The 21368-nt window shown below is 40.1% G+C and overlaps 2 protein-coding genes across 2 annotated transcripts; one reads left to right on the forward strand and one right to left on the reverse strand.

Annotated features, from left to right (window-relative positions):
• The first annotated feature begins 546 nt into the window (after positions 1-546).
• Positions 547-15289, forward strand: SLC25A32 (solute carrier family 25 member 32). The gene is made up of 6 exons (XM_017730324.1): positions 547-659; positions 2133-2218; positions 3425-3585; positions 9646-9759; positions 10324-10469; positions 11955-15289. Exons 1-6 carry the CDS (start codon positions 631-633, stop codon positions 12088-12090), a joined length of 672 nt encoding a protein of 223 aa, XP_017585813.1. The 5' UTR covers positions 547-630; the 3' UTR covers positions 12091-15289.
• A 7-nt stretch (positions 15290-15296) lies between these two features.
• On the reverse strand, positions 15297-21294 carry CTHRC1 (collagen triple helix repeat containing 1). The gene is made up of 3 exons (XM_008630669.2): positions 18512-21294; positions 16934-17150; positions 15297-15730 (listed from the first exon to the last, which is right to left on the reverse strand). Exons 1-3 carry the CDS (start codon positions 18722-18724, stop codon positions 15588-15590), a joined length of 573 nt encoding a protein of 190 aa, XP_008628891.1. The 5' UTR covers positions 18725-21294; the 3' UTR covers positions 15297-15587.
• Between the last annotated feature and the right edge of the window lie 74 nt (positions 21295-21368).

Raw genomic sequence — 21368 nt, forward strand, 5'->3', positions numbered from 1 at the left:
TGGCCCGGCCTGGCCTGGCCCAAGCAGGGCCTGGGCCGGGCCCGCCGGCCCCGCACAGGGCCCGCAGCCACCTGTCCCAGCGCCAGAAACGAGAGAGAGCTGGGAGGGGGAGTTTGTCTATTCTTAAGTGTGGATCACAGAGGCGGTCACAATTTTAAGTGGCTTAAAGAATTGTCCATATTCAAACTGGCCAGCTGATAGGTTCTGTCAGATCATGGGGGAAGCTGTAAGCACTCCTTTGCGAGAACATCACTTCTGAGACTATGGTAGCTAACCCATGACACAGGCTTATAAAGCTATAAACCTCAACTCTTGCATACTTGTGAAATAATCCTTTTGTAACACAGTTGATCAGCTAGGTTTCGTGTTCATTTGTAGCTTGCTTTGGGCTTCTGTGTTGGCTTGGATGCAGTTAAATTTTATGCTTCCTGAAATGTTTTCCAGTATAATTAATTAATTTCTTTCTTTCTTTCTTTCTTTCTTTCTTTCTTTCTTTCTTTCTTTCTTTCTTTCTTTTTCTTTCTTTTTCTTTCTTTCTTTCTTTCTTTCTTTCTTTCTTTGTGAGCGATGGATTGGAGCTGAGGCCAAAGTACAATGGGATTCTCCACTGTATGACCACTGTCTGGAAGCATGAAGGACTACGAGGCTTGTATCAAGGGGTAACTCCAAACATGGTGGGAGCAGGGGCTTCCTGGGGACTTTACTTTTTCTTGTAAGTAGAACTGTAAAGCGTGTCATGCCCTGCACGATGTAGTGTTTGGATATACATTGCATCTTCTTTGTGGGGTACAAAAATGTGCTAAGTGACTTAAAAACTTGTGATTCTCATAGCTAGTCCATGTCTGTTACCCTTTATTATGGTTTACTGTTTTAGAATTTAAGCAGTTTGAGTCAGAGACCATTTCCTTTGTCGGGTATTACTGCAGGCCTGGGCCCTATGGTATATCACTGTGTCCCGCAGCCATAGGGAGGAGGAGGAGAGAAGATCCAGCAGGCAGGAGTTGTGCAGCAAGATTGATTTAATTATTTTACAAACTCTTTTATAGACTTTTTTCTTCATAGTCTAATTGGACAAAGGACCAGCCACCCCTTGGGGGTGATTGGCTAAAATCCTAAAGCATCCATTGTCAAAATATTTTCTACTACACCATAAACAAGATTTTTTCAAGGTTGCAGGTAGTTTGGTTGTTTACATAACTGCTGCCTCTTCTGTGAGAGAGAAAAGTCTCTCATGGACTTAGAAAATAGCAAGAAAATCCTTGCTAGCAGCATATTTGTATCTACAGTCAGGTACAGTGCATTCCCTTGATGCTGTGAAAGTACTATGGAACTTGAGAGGTGGTGATATTACCCATAAAGAATCCTCTAAAAGTCCCAATACACTGTGGTTAAAACCTCTCAAAAAGCAAGAACCTAAATTGATTTCCTAAGAATTAAAGAACATGACGTTTTCTACTAAAAACTGAATGTTTGATTTTTAATCATTTTAGTGACAATTCTTTCATTGTTTTTGTCAGTTGATGGACTTTGCTTATAAAGCCCATTTGTTAGTATTCTACTTTATTAATTCTGTTACTGGGACTTAATTTACTGCTTATCCCTATTAATTGAAACATTTTAGGGATCAGTTAGTTGGTATGCCTATGCAAAGCTCACATGTCAGTTGTATAGACTCTGTTATTGTTGTGCTTCAGTCCTTAAGCTTTGCTGTAGATTCCTATTGACAGTTCATCTTCTGTTGACCATTTCTTAATCCACAAAGATTGCAAACTGGATCAAGAGAAGAAAGCTCAGTGGATTTCTGAGCTAGAGGGTAGATACCTAGCACTGTAGCTCCCAATAAAAAAGAGTTCCTTTAAAAGCTAATTCTTGCTATCTGGTAATTTTCAAGATGCAGTCCCAGCGATACTGACAGCTTAATAATGCAACTTAAATATATATTACCATAGTTCACTTTAAAGACCTAACTGTTCAGAGATCAATTAATCAATTAAACAAAGATAGTTTGGATACCTTTTCTTCAAAGGCTGTGTAGCACCATGATCTTAAGTCAGGTATGTCATTCTGGGCTTGGGTTTTTTGTGATGTAGGTCTGTTTTCACCTTTACTAAATTGTATTTTATGTTTTCTAGTTACAATGCCATCAAAGCTTACAAGAAGGAAGGGAAGATGGAAAGTCTCAGTGCAAGCGAACACCTAGTGTCAGCTGCAGAGGCTGGTGAGTTTAAATGCAAAGACTAATGTTCATTTTAGCGTTTCCATATACTGCTAGCTGCCTTTCTGTGTCAGTGCACCTTTTTCTTAAAGTGGTAAGTGTTCCAGCCCAAATGCAGTCATTTATTGTCTGTACATAAAATAATGATGTCTAGCACATATAGGTCACTGTGGTCCTCAGTTTTGTGCAGAATTGTGCAGTTGTCAAAATTTCTTCTGTCCTTGTTTTCATTCTGTATAAGTGTTTTCCATATTTAGTGCTATACTGGGTCCCAAAATGTAACTATAGAAATCTGCTGCTGTCAGATTGTTAACTTGTTAAATGTTTAACACTTGAACCTGGAAAGGAGAAGGCCTGTTGAATTATGGAATGGTTTGGGTTGGAAGGCACCTTAAAAATAATCTAGTTCCAACCCCCTGTCATGGGCAGGGACACCTTTCACTAGACCAGGTTGATCAAAGCCCCATCCAGCCTGGCCTTGAACACTTCCAGAGATGGGGCATCCACAGCTTCTCTGGGCAAACTGTTCTGGTGTCTCTCCACCCTCACAGTAAAGAATTTCTGCCTAATATCTAATCTAAACCTACTCTCTTTCAGTTTGAAGCCATCCACCCTTGTCTGTCACTACATGCTGTACAGGCAATTCAGAAGACTTTTTATTAGGATTTTGAAGCATTCATTTAATGTTGAAATATAAGGCATGTTGTTTGACATGAAAAATAGTAATGGATTCTGTTACAATGGTATTTTCAGTAACCTATAAAGCTATAACAGGTTGTTGCTATTAATTTGTCAATATTATTAAGCAAATTTCTCGTCACAGGGGTGTCCATTAAATTTTGAATTATTGTATACTGAAGAATAACTCGGATAGTCAGTGCTACATTAAGAAATTTCCTATATACAACAGATTGTACTACTAACTCTGCAAAGGTAAAGCAAGAAAGGGGCTGTCCTAGGAATATGCAAAAATACATACGCTCTGCAAAAGTACCCCCAGCAGGAGTAAATTGGACTTGATTGTGAGCTTTGAAGGGAGAGAGAGGGAACAATGGAGGGCATAAACTTTGCCTGTTTTAAACAATATGAGTACACTGGTAGGAAAGGTAGTTTTATCATTGTAGAAGCCTGTGTTACACTGGACTGAAAAAACTGGATAAAGCTTTTGGAGTTGGCCTAACAGTCAGTGTAACTTCTGTCTGTTCTCAGGAGCCATGACTCTCTGCATTACAAACCCAATATGGGTAACAAAGACTCGACTTGTGCTACAATATAACGCTGGCGTGGACCCATCCAAGCGGCAGTACAGAGGAATGTGTGATGCTCTCATAAAGATATACAAGACAGAGGGCATACGTGGCTTATATAAGGTAACCACACTTAAGAAAAATTCCAGGATTGCCTGGCACCACTCAGTAGCATGGTGAGACTTGTAAATATTTGTCTACAAAAATAAAAAAATTTATAATAGCTCACTTTTATTCTGTGAGTCTTTCCCACTGAAGAACTGCAGCAAAAAGGCTTAATCAGAAGAAAAGCCATTATACTGTTGAAATATAGGAGATCCTGAGGAATACAATGTAAGCTTTATGTATGACTAAGTCGTCTTCTGTTGGGTGATAGGAGAGTAAACTATAAAATGCTTTTTAATTTTTTTGAGTCTTCCTATAATTAGAATTTGGATAAGCAGGGCAGCAGTAACGTAACCTGTGTTGTTGGTAGTACTTCCTTCCATTTTATCCCTTATCTCTGTATTTCTAACATCTTCTGGAAGATAACATGACTAAAGTGCTTGCTAATTTTTTCTTCCGCAATGGAAAGTTTCACAACTGCTTATTTTCCCTCTGGTTATTGATGTCTTTAATCTGTCAGGTCTAGGTACATTAAATTTGCAGACTTCTGAATATGGTCTGCATATGTGTGGGTTTTTTGTTCCCTTTAATTTAGAGAAACATGGCAATTGGATTTGGACTTTTTGCCTCCTCCTCCCTTCAGGTCATGACATCAAGATGCATTCATCAGTGCCTGGAAGTTGTGAAGAAACCTATTTTAATTCAGTCTGGCTCCTCTCCTGCAAGTAATGCTGCAGAATCATAGAATCATAGAATGGCTTGGAAGGGATGTTAAAGATGATCCAGTTCCAACCCCCTGCCATGGGCAGGGACACCTTCCACTAGACCAGGCTGCTCAGAGCCTCATCCAGCCTGGCCTTGAACACTGCCAGGGATAGGGAAGAAGACCACTTTCTCTTAGAAATTGTCCTGATTACTGAACATTAGCTTCTTTTATTTTCAGTGAAAAATGTGATCTCCCTTGTGCTGTTAGACTTGTGTGCTTCATGGCAATGAATGCCAAATTCTAACACCGGGAACAAGGCACCTTACTTATTCCTACATTGAAATTGTCAGGATTTCTGATTTGCCTGCCAGGATGTCTGCTCTGTTCCATTTCTAATTTCTTGTTCTAATTTCTAAGTTCTGTTTCTAAGTTCTAATTTCTTGGATCTGTTAGGTTTTAAGATGTCCTTCCACCCTTCTTCTCAGATTATTCATGCATGTAGCATGTGTTGCCTTTGGCACTAGACACTTCTTTGTAGTGTTAATCTGCAAGTGTGGGACTAAACCAGCTACTTCCTTTGAAAGAGCAAATTACTTGCTTAAATCTGCAAAGAAGGTGACCTAAATAGGTCCTGAGTGACCCACATAAGTATGCACACTGAGCAACTTCCATTTGACGTCAGGACTCTCTCAACCTTGTCTGTACTGGGGGAAAAGGCACCTCTTCAGTTGGCTCTTTGACTTGTACATACTTTAGCCTTCCTCCATTTCCGTGTTTGGGGGAGTTTTTATTTTTCTTGCTCCGCTTGAAATCGCACAGCTAAAGCTTTGTTAATTGCCCTGAGTCACAGGAGTTATAGTACACACAAATGTCTTCTTTTCCCTCATAGTCTTCATTTTAGACAGCATTCCTTATCGCAAATACGGGGATCTCAGATAGTACAACCTTTTCGCAAATAAGGGGATCTCAGCTAGAACAACTGTCTCAGATAGAATTGGAAATAAAATCTGGAAGGAGGTTTTTTCTGTTTGAGATCTGTCTTCTGAAGAATGGTATTTCTGACCAAGCAGTTTGGTATTGCTCTTTATTGCACAGATGCTGTTACTGATCTGAGCAAATTCTTTCAGTCCTTTGAGGCACGAGACTGGTAAAGTCAGGATACATCAATCTTTCTAGCAGGGATCAAAGCTGTCTTTATTAGCTCTGCTGGGTATTGATTGTTCATTAAATACAGTTCATCTGAATCTGGGTTCCTCAGTAAGTTGTTCCTCTTGAACTTGGCCTGGTTTTGAAAAGGCAGGAGAAGTCTCCTTCATTCATTATCCCCGTAATCATCCAGTCAGTGATCTTCCACACCTTCCATCCATTAGGATTTGTCTTTTGGCCTCCATCCCCCAGATGACTGGGACAGAGCTGCTCTGCTGCACACCAGGCTGAATTAAAAAACAGCTTGGAGTTATGTATTTTGAACACACCTATGGATCTGTTGGAGACCTGAGCTCTAAAAATTACTTTGCTGTTGAATGTCATGCAACCATCTTCATGTTACAAGTGCTGTGTTCTTTTCAATCATAAGGTAGGAAAGACAAAACATGGTAAAATAATTATAACATTGTAGGATTGGTGCTTTTAGGAAAACATAAATACATCTGAGCTATTGAGAAACTGTTAGATGTATAGTCTAAAGTGACTGACTACTAAGACATCAGTCAGGAATGCAACTAGCATCCTTCATGGCCTCCATATTTCTGTATGTGCTTTTTTTGTTCTCTTTTAGTGATGATATAGAAGCAGCAGTTGGAAATAGAGCAACGTTTAATAAACAACAGTAAAATATACAGGAAATGCAGAAAATTTAAAGAGATTAAAGTAAAGTCCAGGTTCATCAAGACTGAGAATAATAATGTATGCTGACAACAACAAAAGTCATAGCAGTAATGTGTGCTCGTTACCAAGTGAAATATATTTAGACACTTGTGTGTTGTCATTTCACCCTTGGTAGGCAAGATTCTATGGAGAGTAAAGTACTTTTTCTGGTCCCTTAGTGGCTAAGGCACCGAGTTCTCTTTATTTTGCAATGCTTTTGTTTATGTAATTTTTCTTCTTATAAATATGAAGCTTGTAAGGTTTGTGTATCTTTGTACTTAAATGTAGCAAAATCCATTGAGATTTGGCCATCTTGATTTTAACTTAAGTTGCAGGTTCTACAGAGAGACATAAGCATAAGTAGCTTTCACATAAAAGATGGTAACATTTTTCACCATGAAGGAATCAAGATGATAATGGCAACTTCAGTGTCTTGTCTGCACGAGTTGTCGGAGCAGGGCACTCAGTTAGTACAGGTCTTTGACACACTGAGAGACCAAATGAAGGCAACACTGAAGAGATTACAAGGGGTATTTGCTGCATTCTTCTGAAACATACAGCAGAGGCTGCTCTGGCTTGAGTGCTGTCAGGCAGCGATGTGAGTACCACATCACCAAATGAACCTTGTTCCTTTCTTTATTAAGAAGCCCAGGCTTTCCAGTGTGTATATGTGCCTGTGTTTCTTTTTATTGTGATGTGTAACCTTTGAAACACTAACCAACAGGACATTTTCCTCTTGTCACAGATTTTCAGCACTTAAAACTCTTTAAGCCAACTTTAAAATACTTCTTTATTCCCACTGTCTGCTGCTCAGAATTATATGTTTTACCGTTTAAATTTCTAATTACATATTTAATTCTGTCTATTGTTCTAGTCCTTTAAAAGAGAACTCAAACAGGACTTCTTTGAGAAACCGTTCATTTTGTCAAGCCCTCTTGGCAAAAATCTCCTAAAGGTGTATTTCAAATATTAAAGTAAAAAATAACAAGAAATACATGAAGTTAAATTATTTTAAAATTTATCTTTACAGTCATATTATAGATAAAATAAATATTAAATTCTGTCAAATTTTGTGGCAAGAAGGAATTTTGTATTAAATTAGTCTAAGAACAAGAAAATAGAATATGTTTCAAAAACTTCCTCAGCCAAGATACTTCGGTGCTGTGAAGAAATCAGTTTTGCTTTGAAACATTTTTCCATAAGAATACATTGTTTTCTATGACCAATAGAAGCCTGGATCAGCTCTTATTTTACTGAGGCACATTGGCTGACAGTCACCTCACTCCGTTCTTGCACTTTTTAATATTGGCCCAACATTAAAAGTCCCTTAGTCTTCGGAAGCTTTTTTCATCAGCACAAGACTTAAAGCATGCTGGTATTTATTTATGAAGTATCAATCAGTAGATGCTTTAGGACTCTTGGGTGCAAGTTATCCAAATCTTCTGGCTTAAGTTTAAAAGTTTAGCCCTCTTAAAGGTTGTTCAACATTCTTCTTTTGTTGGCAGGGAAAATGTTACCTCATTCTTCTATGATATAAATACATCATTCTAATTCTTTCCAAGTGGAGAACAATTACTTCCACTGTCCTTTAGGAGCTTTACTGTCTAATCACAGGGAAATGTTTGTGAAGATTTTCCCTGCTCTGCCCATAAGTTTCATACTGTTCCTTTTTCTGGTGACCCAGATAATTTTTTCTTTGACATTTTTCTTTTCTCTCCACTTTCTGTTTTTATATTACTTTTATTTTCTTCTGTGATCCAGGATTTCTGAAAACCAAAGTTGTCCTTTTCCCTCTTTTGGGGCCCTTTGGCTTCAAACTTCACTTCATGCTTACAGCTGACAAAATACAGATCTGTGGTTTAATTCCACTTGTTCTCATATGGGGAAGTGGTTTTTCTGGGACTTTCACTAGCCCTTAATGCATTTCATCGGTTTGTGGTCACTGATAGTGAGTTCATGACCATTATTTCCTACTGTGAGAAGAAATTTATCCTCGTTTATCAAAGAAATGCTAAAAAATCATTTCCCAAATGACTGAAATACTTAAGAAATCTGTATGTAACATTCAGAAAGCTGATCCCTGAAGTGGTATTTTGTGTATTATCTGTGCAATTTTTATGCCTGCTGTAGTTTTAGTTGTTGGGGGTTTTTCTGCAATTAGGAGGAGTTTTATTATTTTGTCTTGTTTTAACACTATTTCAGTGGACTCCTATGGGGATCCCTCTTTTTCTCCTTCTCCAGGCATTTAATCATATCCTGATAAGTCTTTATTCAACATTTTGGGCTTCCTTCTTAGTCTAACAAAGAGTTTGGCATCTGGGCACATTTTTAAATTCCTTTTTCTTGCCTGAATGGATCATAGGAAATAAAACTGTTCAGTTTTGGGGTTTGTTGTTGGTTTTTTTTTGTTTTTTTGTTTTGTTGTTTTTTTTTTTTTTTTAAACTTAGGTTCTTTGAGTGCTTTTAACCACATTTTGATCACTTACTCCATTATAGTTGTCCCCCAACAGTTTGCAGCAAGCTTTTCAGTCCCTTTCTGGCCAAGATGATTAATCCCCCATTTATTCGTTTTTTTCAGTGTAGGTGACCAACTCTTCAAAAAGAGGATTAGTGCTTTTCAGAACCTATGCAGCTGGCAGCTCATTGTAGTGGAGCTAATCCTGCTCTTGGGGGAACTCCTGCCTTCTCTTTCTTGTGCAGACAGTTTAGAAAGTACCTGGTTCCCCTCTTAGTTTCAACTTTTTTGAAGCTAAAGGTTGATATATTTTCATGTGTTTGGGTGTGTAAGAAAGACAGTGCTGGAGCAGCTCGCTCTCTTCTCCCACGGGGCCATGGTGTGATGCTGGATGTGGCAGTGTCAGGTTTATGGTTGGACTTGATAATCTCAAAGGTCTTTTCCAATCGAAATGATTCTATGATTCTATATAGACACAAACATTTTTAGTGTAGAAATATATATATGTATCTCATAGATACACATTTGTACAGAGACACACATGCAAACACATACCTATCTATTTCCAGGGCTCAATCACAATAATTTTTTGTACCTCTGCTCCTGGTGGCCCTTCTCACTGAGTTGCCAGCATCTGTCATTGCCTTACGAGTCTCAGGTGGGAACCAAACCCCTCAGTGCCAGGAAAGGGGCAGGCACTGAGCTGGACATTTGCAAGACCACAGCTTGATATGTGATCTTGCAGTCCTAATCTGCGTTGCCAGCTTGTGCTCTGTGAGGTGGAGTCCCTGGGCCACTTGTTTTATCTCAGTGACTCAGTAGGTGACTTTAGGCTGTATGTCAGAAAAGTAGCATTTATTAAATGTTTGTGTGATGCCTGTCCTTAAGAACACCAACCCAGAACTGGCTCTGAATCAGACTGCAACAGCGACAGCTGTGCGGGCACAGTCTGTACATTAAGGGAGGACAAATGTAGATGTGTGAGCTGTGTTCTGTTAAGTTGTTTAGGTTTTGTGCATTGCCCTTTAACCTTGTTTTATCCTTTTTTTAGGGATTTGTGCCTGGTCTGTTCGGAACATCACATGGAGCACTGCAGTTCATGGCCTATGAGGATTTGAAAGAGAGATACAACAAGTATAGAAACAGAGTATCAGATACAAAATTGGTATGGTGCTGGAGAAAAAAATGTGTTGTGGCATATGAATAAATAGAAGTTGATTCCATTTGTTGGGTTATACAGCAGCCAAATGTACAAATGATACATTAATTATGATACATTAATTGAAATGCAGACTATATTGAAGGGAATAATACTTTCTCACCTTTTAGGAACAAGCAGCTGGTTTTCACTGCTTTTGAAAACCAACTTCTTATTGTGGCAAGTGTTTTGAGAATTTTAGAGGGAGGGATGAGAGTTTTCTCTTGCTTTGTGGAACCAGAGGTTATGGTACTAATCCCTGGAAAACTGGGTGCAAGTTGGGGAAAAGTAGCTACTTTTGGAAGAAGTGTTTCTCTTGATGGGAATGAGAAGGCACAACACGTGTGTTACAATCAGTTACTTGTAGCACTGATGTAATAAGCATTGATGTTTCTTTTAATGTGTTGTATTGTAAGGGGGGGGAAATCTTGAGTATTTTTAGCAGTACATTTAAAAATCAAATAAAATTTTGGTAAACTGGCTAATTTAAGCCATACTTAAGGCAAGCCTGACAATTTTTGTTGCTTTTAGAACACTGTGGAATACATAATGATGGCAGCTGTATCCAAAATATTTGCTGTGTCAGCAACGTATCCCTATCAAGTTGTGCGAGCTCGTCTTCAAGACCAGCATAACACATATTCTGGGGTGTTTGATGTGATCCGCAGGACATGGAGGTAGGTGTGCAAAATTAAAAGCCTACATGTTGGAAACTGAGTTTTACAGAATCAGAGCTACCTTTACTGGCTTCTGTGCTGACTTGCAGAACCAGTAGAGTTTAGAGCAAACAAAATGTTAGTTGTACAAAATCACACTGTGCAAGATGCCACCAACAGCAGTAAGCTGAGGACAAAGGAGGAGATAGGAGAGGGTCAATGCCCCCCTGCAGGTTTCTGTTGTTTATTCTGTCTCTCTTCTCCAGCAAATTTCACAGGCTAAAAAATAACATTGACATGGCAGGTTTGGGACACTAAATGAAGTCTCACTTGGGCTGTTTTAGCTTATCCCATAGGACAGGAGCATTGTGCTTCTGGGAGTTGTGGCTAATCCAAACTCCTGGCAAGGTGAAGTGAGCTAGCCAGAGCTGATTATACTGATGTCCCTGGGTTACCCTGGGACCTGACTGCTTTTGTAGTCTAGTCCCAGCTTCCTGTAGGACCTTTAGAGACCTGTGACCTCACACCTATTCATATCTTCTCACAAGCCTTCCCTGAGCTCCACAGTGCAGGGGAGAGTTTTCACACAGAACTGTGTAATTATGAAGGGTGGCCACCTCTGCATGTGCATCCTGTACTTTCCTTGCTCTAGGCAGTGCTTCTGGGTCGCAGCATATTGCTGGAGAGATGGGAATGGAGTCCTGGGCTATGAAGAGGTGCCAGCTGAATGAGTGGCTGAGGCTGTGTTGTTCCAGGAGCACCCCTGGTTCAGAGGCAGTTACGACCATTTCAACTGGAGGCAGTTCAGAGCAAAAATAGCTCTGATGTCTCAGTGCTGTGCCCTTCAGTGCTGCAGTCTACAGGAAGGCTTATTAGTTCTGATAAAGTGTAATACAGCTGTTCTGGGGCCACTACTGTGCTCACGATGAAACAAATGCACCTTAGGGAGGGTAGTGTAAACCACACCCAAGCACTTCCCAGGATCTCTGTTTACTCATCATTCCAGGTGTCCTAAGCCTGTGAAGCCTGCAACTAAGGAGCTAAGATTTTAATGTCTCTGAAACTTTTTAACAGCCCTAGCATGAACACTGATTCAAATTGGGACAAGTTAGATTCTCATTTTTTGGCCAATAGAATCAAAATTCTGGAGAGGGTGCTTAAATTCTCAAAAAATGAATGCTGACTCTCTTTAGCTTTACAAGAACTTTACAAAGTTCTTGTAGCATGAAGAAAGATAGTAAATTGCCTTCTACTTAGACAATACCCACAAAAAACCACTCAAAGCCTAGGCTAAATAACTGATATACATAATACTGTTATATGTTCACGAGAAAAATGATGGGTTAATACTCGATGCACTTTAAACACTGTCTAAAATTGTCATTTGTAACCTGAAGTGAATCTCTCAATGGGAGTGGGAGAAATAAAATGCCAGCCTTTGGTTTATGTCTGATTTTTTCTATTAAAAGACATTAATTAAAACCGATTTTTTTTTTGTCTTTAAAGGAAAGAAGGTATTCCTGGGTTTTACAAAGGAATTATACCCAATGTGATCAGAGTGACTCCTGCCTGCTGTATTACCTTTGTAGTTTACGAAAATGTGTCTGGCTTTTTACTTGGTTTTAGAAAAGAAAATAATTAAAGGTATGAACTTGTGTTCCTAGGAAGGAATCTATCCTTTATTTTTTATATTTATGATCTGGGAGAAATTTAGTTCGGCAGTCTTCTTTGACACTGTGAACTGATCTGGTATTTTGAGGAAAGAATGTAGAGACAGTGAAACCCTGCCAGCATCTCTCCTGTTGAGCGTTCCTGCATTGCTGCCTTCCTCCCTGAATCAGCTGTGTCTGCTTGAAACAGATGTCTGCAACTGTGAAATAATAGTGCTGTGACTGGGTGAAGGCAGCTGCACAGCAATTCCATTCATCCTGGCCTGCCTGGAATAACCCTCTGAGCAGTTTCAGCAAGTCTCAAGATGACAGTTGGTGAGATTTTGCTCCTGCACAGGTGGAAAACTTCATATGAAAGCAACTCTGGAGCGTGTTGAAACTTTCCTAAGTCTCTGAGTATCATTAAAACAAGGAATGTCATCTGAATCCACCTCTGTGTTATTTGTCAGATTTTAGGATATGGAATGCTCCAGCCTCCATTGCTCATCCAGCACAAAAATGCTGCCTCAGTGGGGTGCAATTTGGAAACCGAAATTGTTTTTTAAAACAGCTGTCTGTTCTTGGGTTTGAAGAATTGCAAGTCTGATGAAACTCAGTTCTTGTCTCATACCAGGACAGACTTGCATTGTGGTTTTTGACTTGGTTGTAGCACCAGACTGACATATGCTGTGTGCATTGCTGGCCACTTAATTACTTTTCTTTCTCTTCCATTCTCTCTTTCATTCTCTCTCCATCTCTCTCTATGCCAGAGTGTCTCCATTAATGATACATCTGACCAAATATTACTAAGTAAATGCATATTTGAAAGCAGGCTTACATTTTAAAAATGAGGATTTTTTTTCTAGTAATCCCAGAGTGATGCAGTGTTCAAACCAGTGTAATAACAAATAGGACCAAATACTTACTTTCAAGAATATTCTCTGGAAAAAGAAGTTTCTAGTCTAAAAAAATCCTGTGCACAGGACTTTCTTCAAAAAAAACCAGAGCAATCCATTAATGTCTTCTGATTTGGTTTAAGGAAAAGATTGTTAATATATTGATTGCTAACTTAATGACAAATTATAGTACATCTCAGTATATTTGTATAATAATTATGTTTTTTTCCATACCAATAATTGCCATCAAGGATATGTACTTTTTAGAGCTCTGGGTTTGATGGTTTTGGGTTTTTTTAGTTCTCTAAGAAAGTACATTACTGACCATAACATCTGCCTTCTGCTCTTGGTAAGAAGATATTAAGTGGTATCTAGAAAGTATCATTTAACTAGGAAATAAATTAGCAAAGGCTATTCAACAGGTAGTTTCATAGGGAGCAGAATAATCACTTAGAGAAGTTTCCTGTTTACCAGACCAACCTAAAGCAGAAAGAACAATTTTTAATAAAAACTTGACTGATTAGGGGATTGGTTTAAATTTTAAATTAAAATCTGGAAAGCTACAGACACTACTCAGTATTTTGAATCCTCATTCGGCAATCCGCTTGCTTGTTTTTGTAGATAGTATTGCCACATACCACATTTTGGGTATAACTAACTTTATTAATAGTTTACACTTTCTCTTCCACAATCCCATCCCCTCTACTGATACAGTTGATAATCTCATCAGAAATAATAATCTCATCTGGGGCCTGTATGGCTGGCTTTGGTTTTTATTAAGGAAGGTTTGTGTGTATTTAGCTGAAGATAAATTTTCTGGAAGTTTACCATGTATGTTATGTAGATCCATAACAGCAACTTCTTCTGCCTTTGGAGGGTACTTCCTTGGGTTTGGGTGTTTTGTGGTACACAGAATGAATTTAATGGAACACTGAGTTAACTCTGCCACCCAGGGTCCAAAATATATTGTGAAGACAAATGCAAAAAGCATAAAAGAAAAAAAGCTGTGCACATGCTACCCTGGATTAGTGTGCTCTTAGGCTCAGAACAGCTTACTCGTGCTTCAGGATAAATGCAAAGACTGCAAGCATGGGCACAATCACTTACTGTATGTTAACTGACTTTCTGTAAATTCACACCATAGCTCAGTTCATAGTAACTTGTTTGTGTTCAGATACCTTAAAACCATCGTCCAAGCCAGTGAAAACATTACAGTTCTTCAGAGACAGAATGCCAGCTGTGTAGCTTGCTGGCTTGCAGCAAATCTCACACACAGTCTTGCAGTTGGGCAAGCCCAAGTGCTCCCCTCACTGCAGGTGTGCTGCCCTGGTATCTGCAACAACAGCTACCAGCAAGAGCCACCAAGCTGAGAGATGCCTGGGGGAGATGTTACAGCCTGTTCAGAAAAGAAGATGAGATTTAATCCTAAATAGCTGAAATAAATTCATTATCTCAGATTTATTGGGTTTTTTTTCCTTTTAATTTCTGGGAAGAGTGGAGATTTTTGCATGTTGTACATGCTTTTCATGGGTTTTTTATTTCATTAATGTAAAATTGATTTTGTAATACAAACATGACTATGGTTTCTTTTTATAATGTGTACAATTTTAAAAAATATTTGAGTACATCACTTGCAGCATTTGAAAGAAAATACTTAAAACACTGAAGCTAATGGTCTGTTGGAATGATTGCTGTTGTCACTTGTCAAACAGCTGTGACATCATTGTTTCACTTTACCAGTTCCCTTTTTTGAAAGCCTAGGCATTTGAACCTGCCTTATTTCTGTATCTTCTAAACTATTAACATATCTAGCTTTTAACCAATACCAAAGTGGTTCTATATATATGAAAGGCTAAATCCAGGAGAATTATTTTATTGGAGCAATGAAATTAAGTGCTGTAACTGTAAAATTATTTAGTATCTGCATCTTAGTAGTGGAGACCAGTCATAGGTGTTACACTGAAATCCATTCTATCAAGAAGCAAGCAAGGGGAGCTTAGATAGTCTGGTTTTGCTCAGTTGTTCATAGTGAGGTATTTAACATTTACCACATTGTCTAGTCACAGTTAAGTCACCAGGAGTTTGTTGAGAGCCAAGACTGTAACAGCAGTGCATCCTGTTCTGCAGTCAGGTTTACAGGAGTGAATTTTATGTATGTTTTCCGAAGGCTAAAGCCAACACCTGATGTTACTTTCTTAGAACTTTATCTCTAAAGCCTTCTAATAAAATCATGTATCATAACACCGTGTAAAATATCTTAAGCAGATTAATGATCAATAAAATAGCCTGGATTTTTTTTTTTGTAAAAGGTCTCATTTATTTGATACAAAAAGTTATGGTTAATTCTAAAATCAGTGGTGTATTACATCAAAAAAGAAATTTTAAAAGTTAATGAACTTGGTTTTGATATTTGTATTCTAAAATGGTTATTATAAAAAGCCTCTGCCATGTGCAAAACAAGACAAAGGCTACAGATGCAAGGCTTTGGTGCCTTTCAGTCCAGTACTTGCATCCAACTCTATTGAAATAAATTCTGAAGAAAATAGTACAATTTAAAAAAAAAAAAAAAAAGGTATTATAAAAAGGGAGGGAAGTTATTTTGGCAGTTCTTCAATGATGATTCGGGAGACTGAATTCCATCCAGTAGAAGCATCTCCCCGTGGATAATCTGAGCAAGTCCCAACCCAGATGGCAATATCCACCAAGCCAGCATTGATCCCTTCGCACAGACCTTCCACTGGTTAAAGACAAAAATCAGGTTACCTCAGCAGGCACAGTCCCTTTGTATGTCACAACTGAAGGTAGACACGAGTACTTAAGAACAGCAGTTCGTTTCAAGCTTGTACTATTTTGTAAATGTGAAAAGTTTTTAGAATTCTAGAACAATTTCAGAAATAAAAACTACTACATAGAGATGTGGCAACATCAGTTACAGCCATGCAGTGCCTCTGTCATGCTGCTGCTTGACACTCATTGCAATGCCTGAAGCAATCCACACAATCCACAGGGTGGCTAAATGGGAGGTATACTTGCAGCTTTAAATACCTAAATTTACACACTGGGAGCTGGAATATGGCTCCATACCCTCCCAGCCATCTTTCTAGCAGTGATGGGAGGGGGTGGGGGCACAGCCATACCTGGCTTACAGCTAAGCCCTGTAAAGGTGATTGCTACCCTGTAAGCTTTTCCACTCCTAATTCACTCCTCCTCTATAAAGTTCCACTCCTGATGCCCCACTAGCACCACTGGTTGGAGGTTGGGTAATGAAGATCAGTCAGCTTTACCCCTATGCTGAAGAAATCCTATGATAGCTCTAGACATTAGATTTCATGTAGTCATGTGGTACAGGGAGGAAAATGGAGAAAGAGCACAGACTCTGCATTCCCTTTTCCTAGTGTCACATCCTTTCATGTTGAATGACTTCACTAATTTGCCTCAGCTTAGCAAATGAATAATTGCTCCTAGGTATTTCACTTTGGAGGTACTTTTGTGCCCCACCTGAAATCAGAGTAGAAATTGCAGGAGGAATAAGTCTCATTTTGTGCACAGATAATGTGCAAATACTCGTATTTTAAGCCAGGATGACACTGTCTACTTGGCAGTAAGGCTGTTTCTCCATAGGCTAATAATGCACAGAATGTCTCTGTATTCATGTTGTGGCAGAGATCAGTAGAACTGTCTGATAGAAGTGTTTTCCATTTCTAAATCTCCGGATATAAATACCATGAAAAATAGCACAGCCATGAAGTACCACTTAATAAATAATTATAATTCTGTTACTATCAATAGTCAACTCTGAGGCAGAAGAGTAAGAGGAAAAAGTGTTAGCTGGCCACTCTTCTGCCTCCTGTTTCAGTCCTCTGACCTTGTGAGGCAGATGGCACTCTCTGCCTTTGGTAACTGCTACTGCCTTCCATCTCTGCTCTCCCGGCGTGCATACCTGAAGAAGTTCGGTGTATGTTAATAGTAGAATTCAGCTCCGGGCTTCCTTGGTCTAGGTATATGATGGCTTCAATAGGAAGTGGCCCAGCACACTCTGCCCCATTGAAAGTGAAGTACCAGCGCTGGCAGCAGGCGTTCCTGCACTTGAGCCGCAGTGACCCGCTGAAGAGCACGCGCAGAGCGCTGTTCGACCGCATCTTGGTAAAGGTACATTCCTGATGGGAGACAAAACGCTTTGGTACAAACCTCTGGGCTTGAACCTATTCATTTTCTATGTATTTATATTTAGGACACATATTTAGGAATATATTTATTTCAAAATGCTTTGGCTATTCTCTTTAGTCCTCTCTGGGAAAAAAAAACAAAATGTGAGCCTGGCAAATGCCATATGGTGCAAAGATGCAAATCAGAACAGCACGTGCTAGATGGTAAAGCAGAAATGGATTATGGAAATTCTTAACTTTATTTAGATAACACCTGCTGTTAAGTTGGTAGCCTAGTTACCTTCTGGGATTTATGTAATGGGGTATAAGCTCTCTGAAAGCTGCATTCAAGCCACAGAATCACACAATCATAAGGATTGGAAGGGACCTCTGAAGATCATCTAGTCCAATCCCCAAATCCTTGCATGACAAGACAGGAGTTTCTGTCTCTGCTACCAGGAATCCTGGAGTTAACAATTATCACAAGTCTTTTGAGTGGTTTATACCCTGATAAAAGCTCCACAACTGAAAAATTAGTATTTTCAGGTTTTTAAGTGGCTGTTACCCTGTGGTAACAGGTTTTTAAGTGGCTGTCTTCAAAATGTTGGATATCATGGGGGAAAAAAAAGTCTACTAAAAAAGTTGATTCTCCCTCTAGCCACAGCACAGCAACTAAATTGTGTAACCACTCCAGGCTTTGCTTCGTAGCTGGGATTGAGGAGGGATTTTTTCTAGGCTTGCACCAATGTGTTTGAAAGTTTTACACCCAGGGCTTCAGTGGAGGACAGACTGTCAGTCTGGGTGACATTGGCAATTCTGCTCCTGAGCAATGCTGATCCTTTGCAGTGGCATCCTGCAACTGAGTTTCAGTGAACAACCACTTTGAAGCAAGAGTTATAAAGACAGGTACAATTAACAGATTAAAGATGTACAGATTAAACAGATTAAAAAGATGTACAGATTAAACAGAAGAGTTATAAAGTTGTACAATTAACAGATTAAAGATGTACCGTTTCAATCCTAAAGATCCTCCGTAGGAGTGAAATGGTAAAAACCTTGCCCTGTTTTGGGCAAGCCAGAGGTACTTTTTTTGGTATTGTGACTTTCAGCCTTACAGTTACAGATCTGGTCTTCTAAATGTACTCCTACACCAGCCACAAAATTCTTCTGAAACCCTATTACAGAAATGAAACAGGCACATAGCTGAAACACAGCTGAGAGGAACCTGAAGTCACTAAACCTTTGAGAAGGTCACCCTCGCATGCAGAAAAAGGCCCCAGCAGGAAACCTGTATGGTTGGTGCTGCCCAGCTGACAGAGGCAGGCCAGAGGCTGCTGTGGTTGGTGCAGCAGCTCCAGGCAGAGCTGACTTACCGCGATCTTCCCAAGGTCGATGCCGTAATTTAACGCACTCCACGAACACTGCTTGAAGTTGGGTGTCCAGGACTCCTCGATGCTCTCCCGCATGCACTCGCCCTTCTCCCCTTTCAGCCCATCCCGTCCTGGGATCCCAGGTGTCCCAGGGATCCCATTGGCTCCTGGGTTTCCATCCCGTCCAGGAACGCCACTGGGGCCTTGTAAGCACATGCCATTATACTGAAACACAGAACAGATCTTGCTGCTTCCATCCCTTAACTCCAAGGGTAACCAAGTCACAAACACAAATGGATAACAACAAAACACAAAACCCCTGCTGTACCACAAGTTAATGGGCTATTTCTGCATCTCTGAGAAAATGGTTCCACAGAAGAAAAAAAAAGGAAGAGTAGATTTTGAAAGATAAGCAGTGCCAGCAGAATTTGCTGTACAATAAGATGCCATTTTTTAAATGAAAAGATACATAAATCCTAGAATTAAAAATTTACCTAGTCCAAGAATTAACACCTGTTGGAAAACCTCAGAAGAGTCAAAACATTTCAATACAGAAACAAAAAAAGAAGTCACATCAGTAGTTACTTTCTCCTAACCCACCATTACTTGTATAACTGTGAAGAAAATCTTCCGTTTCTTAGAGAGGAAAGGTTAACACCACTTTTCTTCTGTCACTGCTCCTCTGGGACAGAACCACATCATGATAATCAAGCCCAAGTCAGACTCCAGAATGCACACGGATGGTGATATGGACGTGGGAAGCTGCACCCTGGAATAAATCTGAACCCAGGAACCCTGTTTGTAACAGTGGGAAGGCAGACATGGGAGGATGGCACACTAATATCCTTGCTAACATCACAATATTAGGAAAGGTCAAATGTTGCTCTTCCAAACTCCATGTTAACACACTTTCACTTTATGAGACTTGGGATTTCCTGCCTTGGAGAGGAGGTTTGTGAAGCCCAGAGGTCCTTCCCCCAGCAGCCTGAGTGCCGGGATGCGGGAGGAACACTGGTGTCAGCAGGCACAGAAATGTTGAGCAGGAACCTGCAGGGGCTGGCCATGGCTTTTACTTCATATGCTCTTTCCCATCTGATGACTGACTGCTTCCTCCAGTCTTCATCCCAAATCCTCACAGATAGCTATATTCTGCTCTTCCACTTTCTCACATTTTTTCGTCTTCATCTGTTTTAAACCACCAAATCCCCACCTGTTCCAAAAAGAAACAGTGCTGTAACTATTCCCCCTCATGCCAGCCATGCCCCTGTCTGCACTGCAGGAGCTGTAAACTACAGCCTCTGCCCTCTCTCCTTTGTCAGACTGGTGACTTTTCTTCACTGAGGCTGTGCCTTTTCACAGGCTCTGGTGCAAAAGCCAGCATACCCATCACAGGCTTAGCTGGAGCCACTCCAAAAATAAAATCAGTGATTAGATGGAGAGGTCTAGTAAGAAGTAAAATGAGGGTTCGACTAATGCTTTGCTAGCTTTCCCTTACTACCTTCACCACAGCAAACACTGCTGGCTAAAGGCAGTGGAAGTATTGGAATATTTTAATGAAGAAAGTCATGTTTTAGAAAAGTTAGCTGAAGAGAAGATTGGTCGGCAAAACACACGCCAACCCAGGAGAACAATGCAAGGACATTTCTATTTCACACAGCACCAGTTATCTGGTTTGCTGTTGCTTTCCCACTGGACTCTATTTGAAACAGTGACTGGCTCTGGCTTTTACATGTGGTTACTCACCACGGAAATCCTGAATGTGGAAATAGGCAAGAGCTGGGGGCAGGCCAAAGCTCTGGCCTATTGCCCCCCTTCCCCAGAGACACTAAGAGGGGCTGGCCTGCCTTCACAGAGGAGCTGCTACCCACAGCCAGACAGGGAGAGCACCTCAGCCATGGCACATCCCAAAAATTAAAAGGGAGCACAAGAATTATCTGGGCTTTGGGCTCCACTCCAAATAAAATTGTCTGTCTTGCCAAATCAAGTCTTTTCATGATTTCTTAAGCTAGAAATGCATAAAACGTATTTTAAACATCCACTGAAGGCAGGATCCCCCCTCGGTCCTGCCTTCACTCTGCCCTGGCAAGGCTTTCGCTGAAGCAGTCTGTACAGCTGGGCTGTGCACGAGTCAGCTGCCACTGACTTACCTGCACTTTGTTGCTCACTCTGTTGCACCCAAAAAGCACCGAGCAATTTCAAAGAAATGAGGGAGCCTAAAATACTGCTCCAACAGAAAGTGTAAGTTCATCCATGTGTACAGACTCCTTCTTCTCAATGCAATTCAATTTCCACAATAAAAGTGAAAAGGCAATGAGGAAGTGAAAGGGAAGGAGTTTTGCTATCAGTGGTGCTTCCAGCACATCACTTTAGGCGATCTCTATGACGATCATGGAAGGAATGACCATGCCACTGGTTTTCTATAGAAGGGGAACGGCAGTCCAGCAGCTCACACATTACCTTCACATCTGCTTTATACATTCCAAGGAGTGGAAAATTTCCCTCCTGTCATGTATCCCTGAGATGGGATAGTCCCAATGCTTTCAGGTTTCTAGTAGCAATGGAATTACAAACAGTGGTGTGCAGTCCCTGCCGCTAGTGGGAATAATGCATTCATGCGACTCCAAGGAAAAGTGGGTTCGGTAAGCATGCAGATAGTTTTCAGAGTATCTGCTGAAGAGCACTTTTTTTTTATCTTACGTACTTCTTTCATTACTGTTTATGCACTAGCCTTTTAGGAGCTAAACAACAGTTAACTGCTTATGTTGGAAGGAACTAAACAGCATTTACGACTTATGTTGGAAGGGCTCTAAGGTTTCGGGGTTGCCCCTGCGGTGCGCTGAGCGCAGGAACCAGCCCACGG

The sequence above is a fragment of the Corvus brachyrhynchos genome, unplaced genomic scaffold (assembly GCF_000691975.1).
Source record: "Corvus brachyrhynchos isolate BGI_N302 unplaced genomic scaffold, ASM69197v1 scaffold302, whole genome shotgun sequence".
NCBI lineage: Eukaryota > Metazoa > Chordata > Aves > Passeriformes > Corvidae > Corvus > Corvus brachyrhynchos.

Bases quoted from the DNA above. Each gene is read 5' to 3' on its own strand.
- SLC25A32 (XM_017730324.1), top strand. From the start codon at position 631: ATGAAGGACTACGAGGCTTGTATCAAGGG. The intron at 2,219-3,424 runs GTGAGTTTAAAT...GTCTGTTCTCAG, and splicing joins AGTGTCAGCTGCAGAGGCTG to GAGCCATGACTCTCTGCATT. The intron at 10,470-11,954 runs GTAGGTGTGCAA...TTGTCTTTAAAG, and splicing joins GTGATCCGCAGGACATGGAG to GAAAGAAGGTATTCCTGGGT.
- CTHRC1 (XM_008630669.2), bottom strand. From the start codon at position 18,724: ATGTGCTTACAAGGCCCCAGTGGCGTTCCTGGACGGGATGGAAACCCA. The intron at 17,151-18,511 runs GTAAGTCAGCTC...GTCTCCCATCAG, and splicing joins TCGACCTTGGGAAGATCGCG to GAATGTACCTTTACCAAGAT. The intron at 15,731-16,933 runs GTATGCACGCCG...GTCTTTAACCAG, and splicing joins CATACACCGAACTTCTTCAG to TGGAAGGTCTGTGCGAAGGG.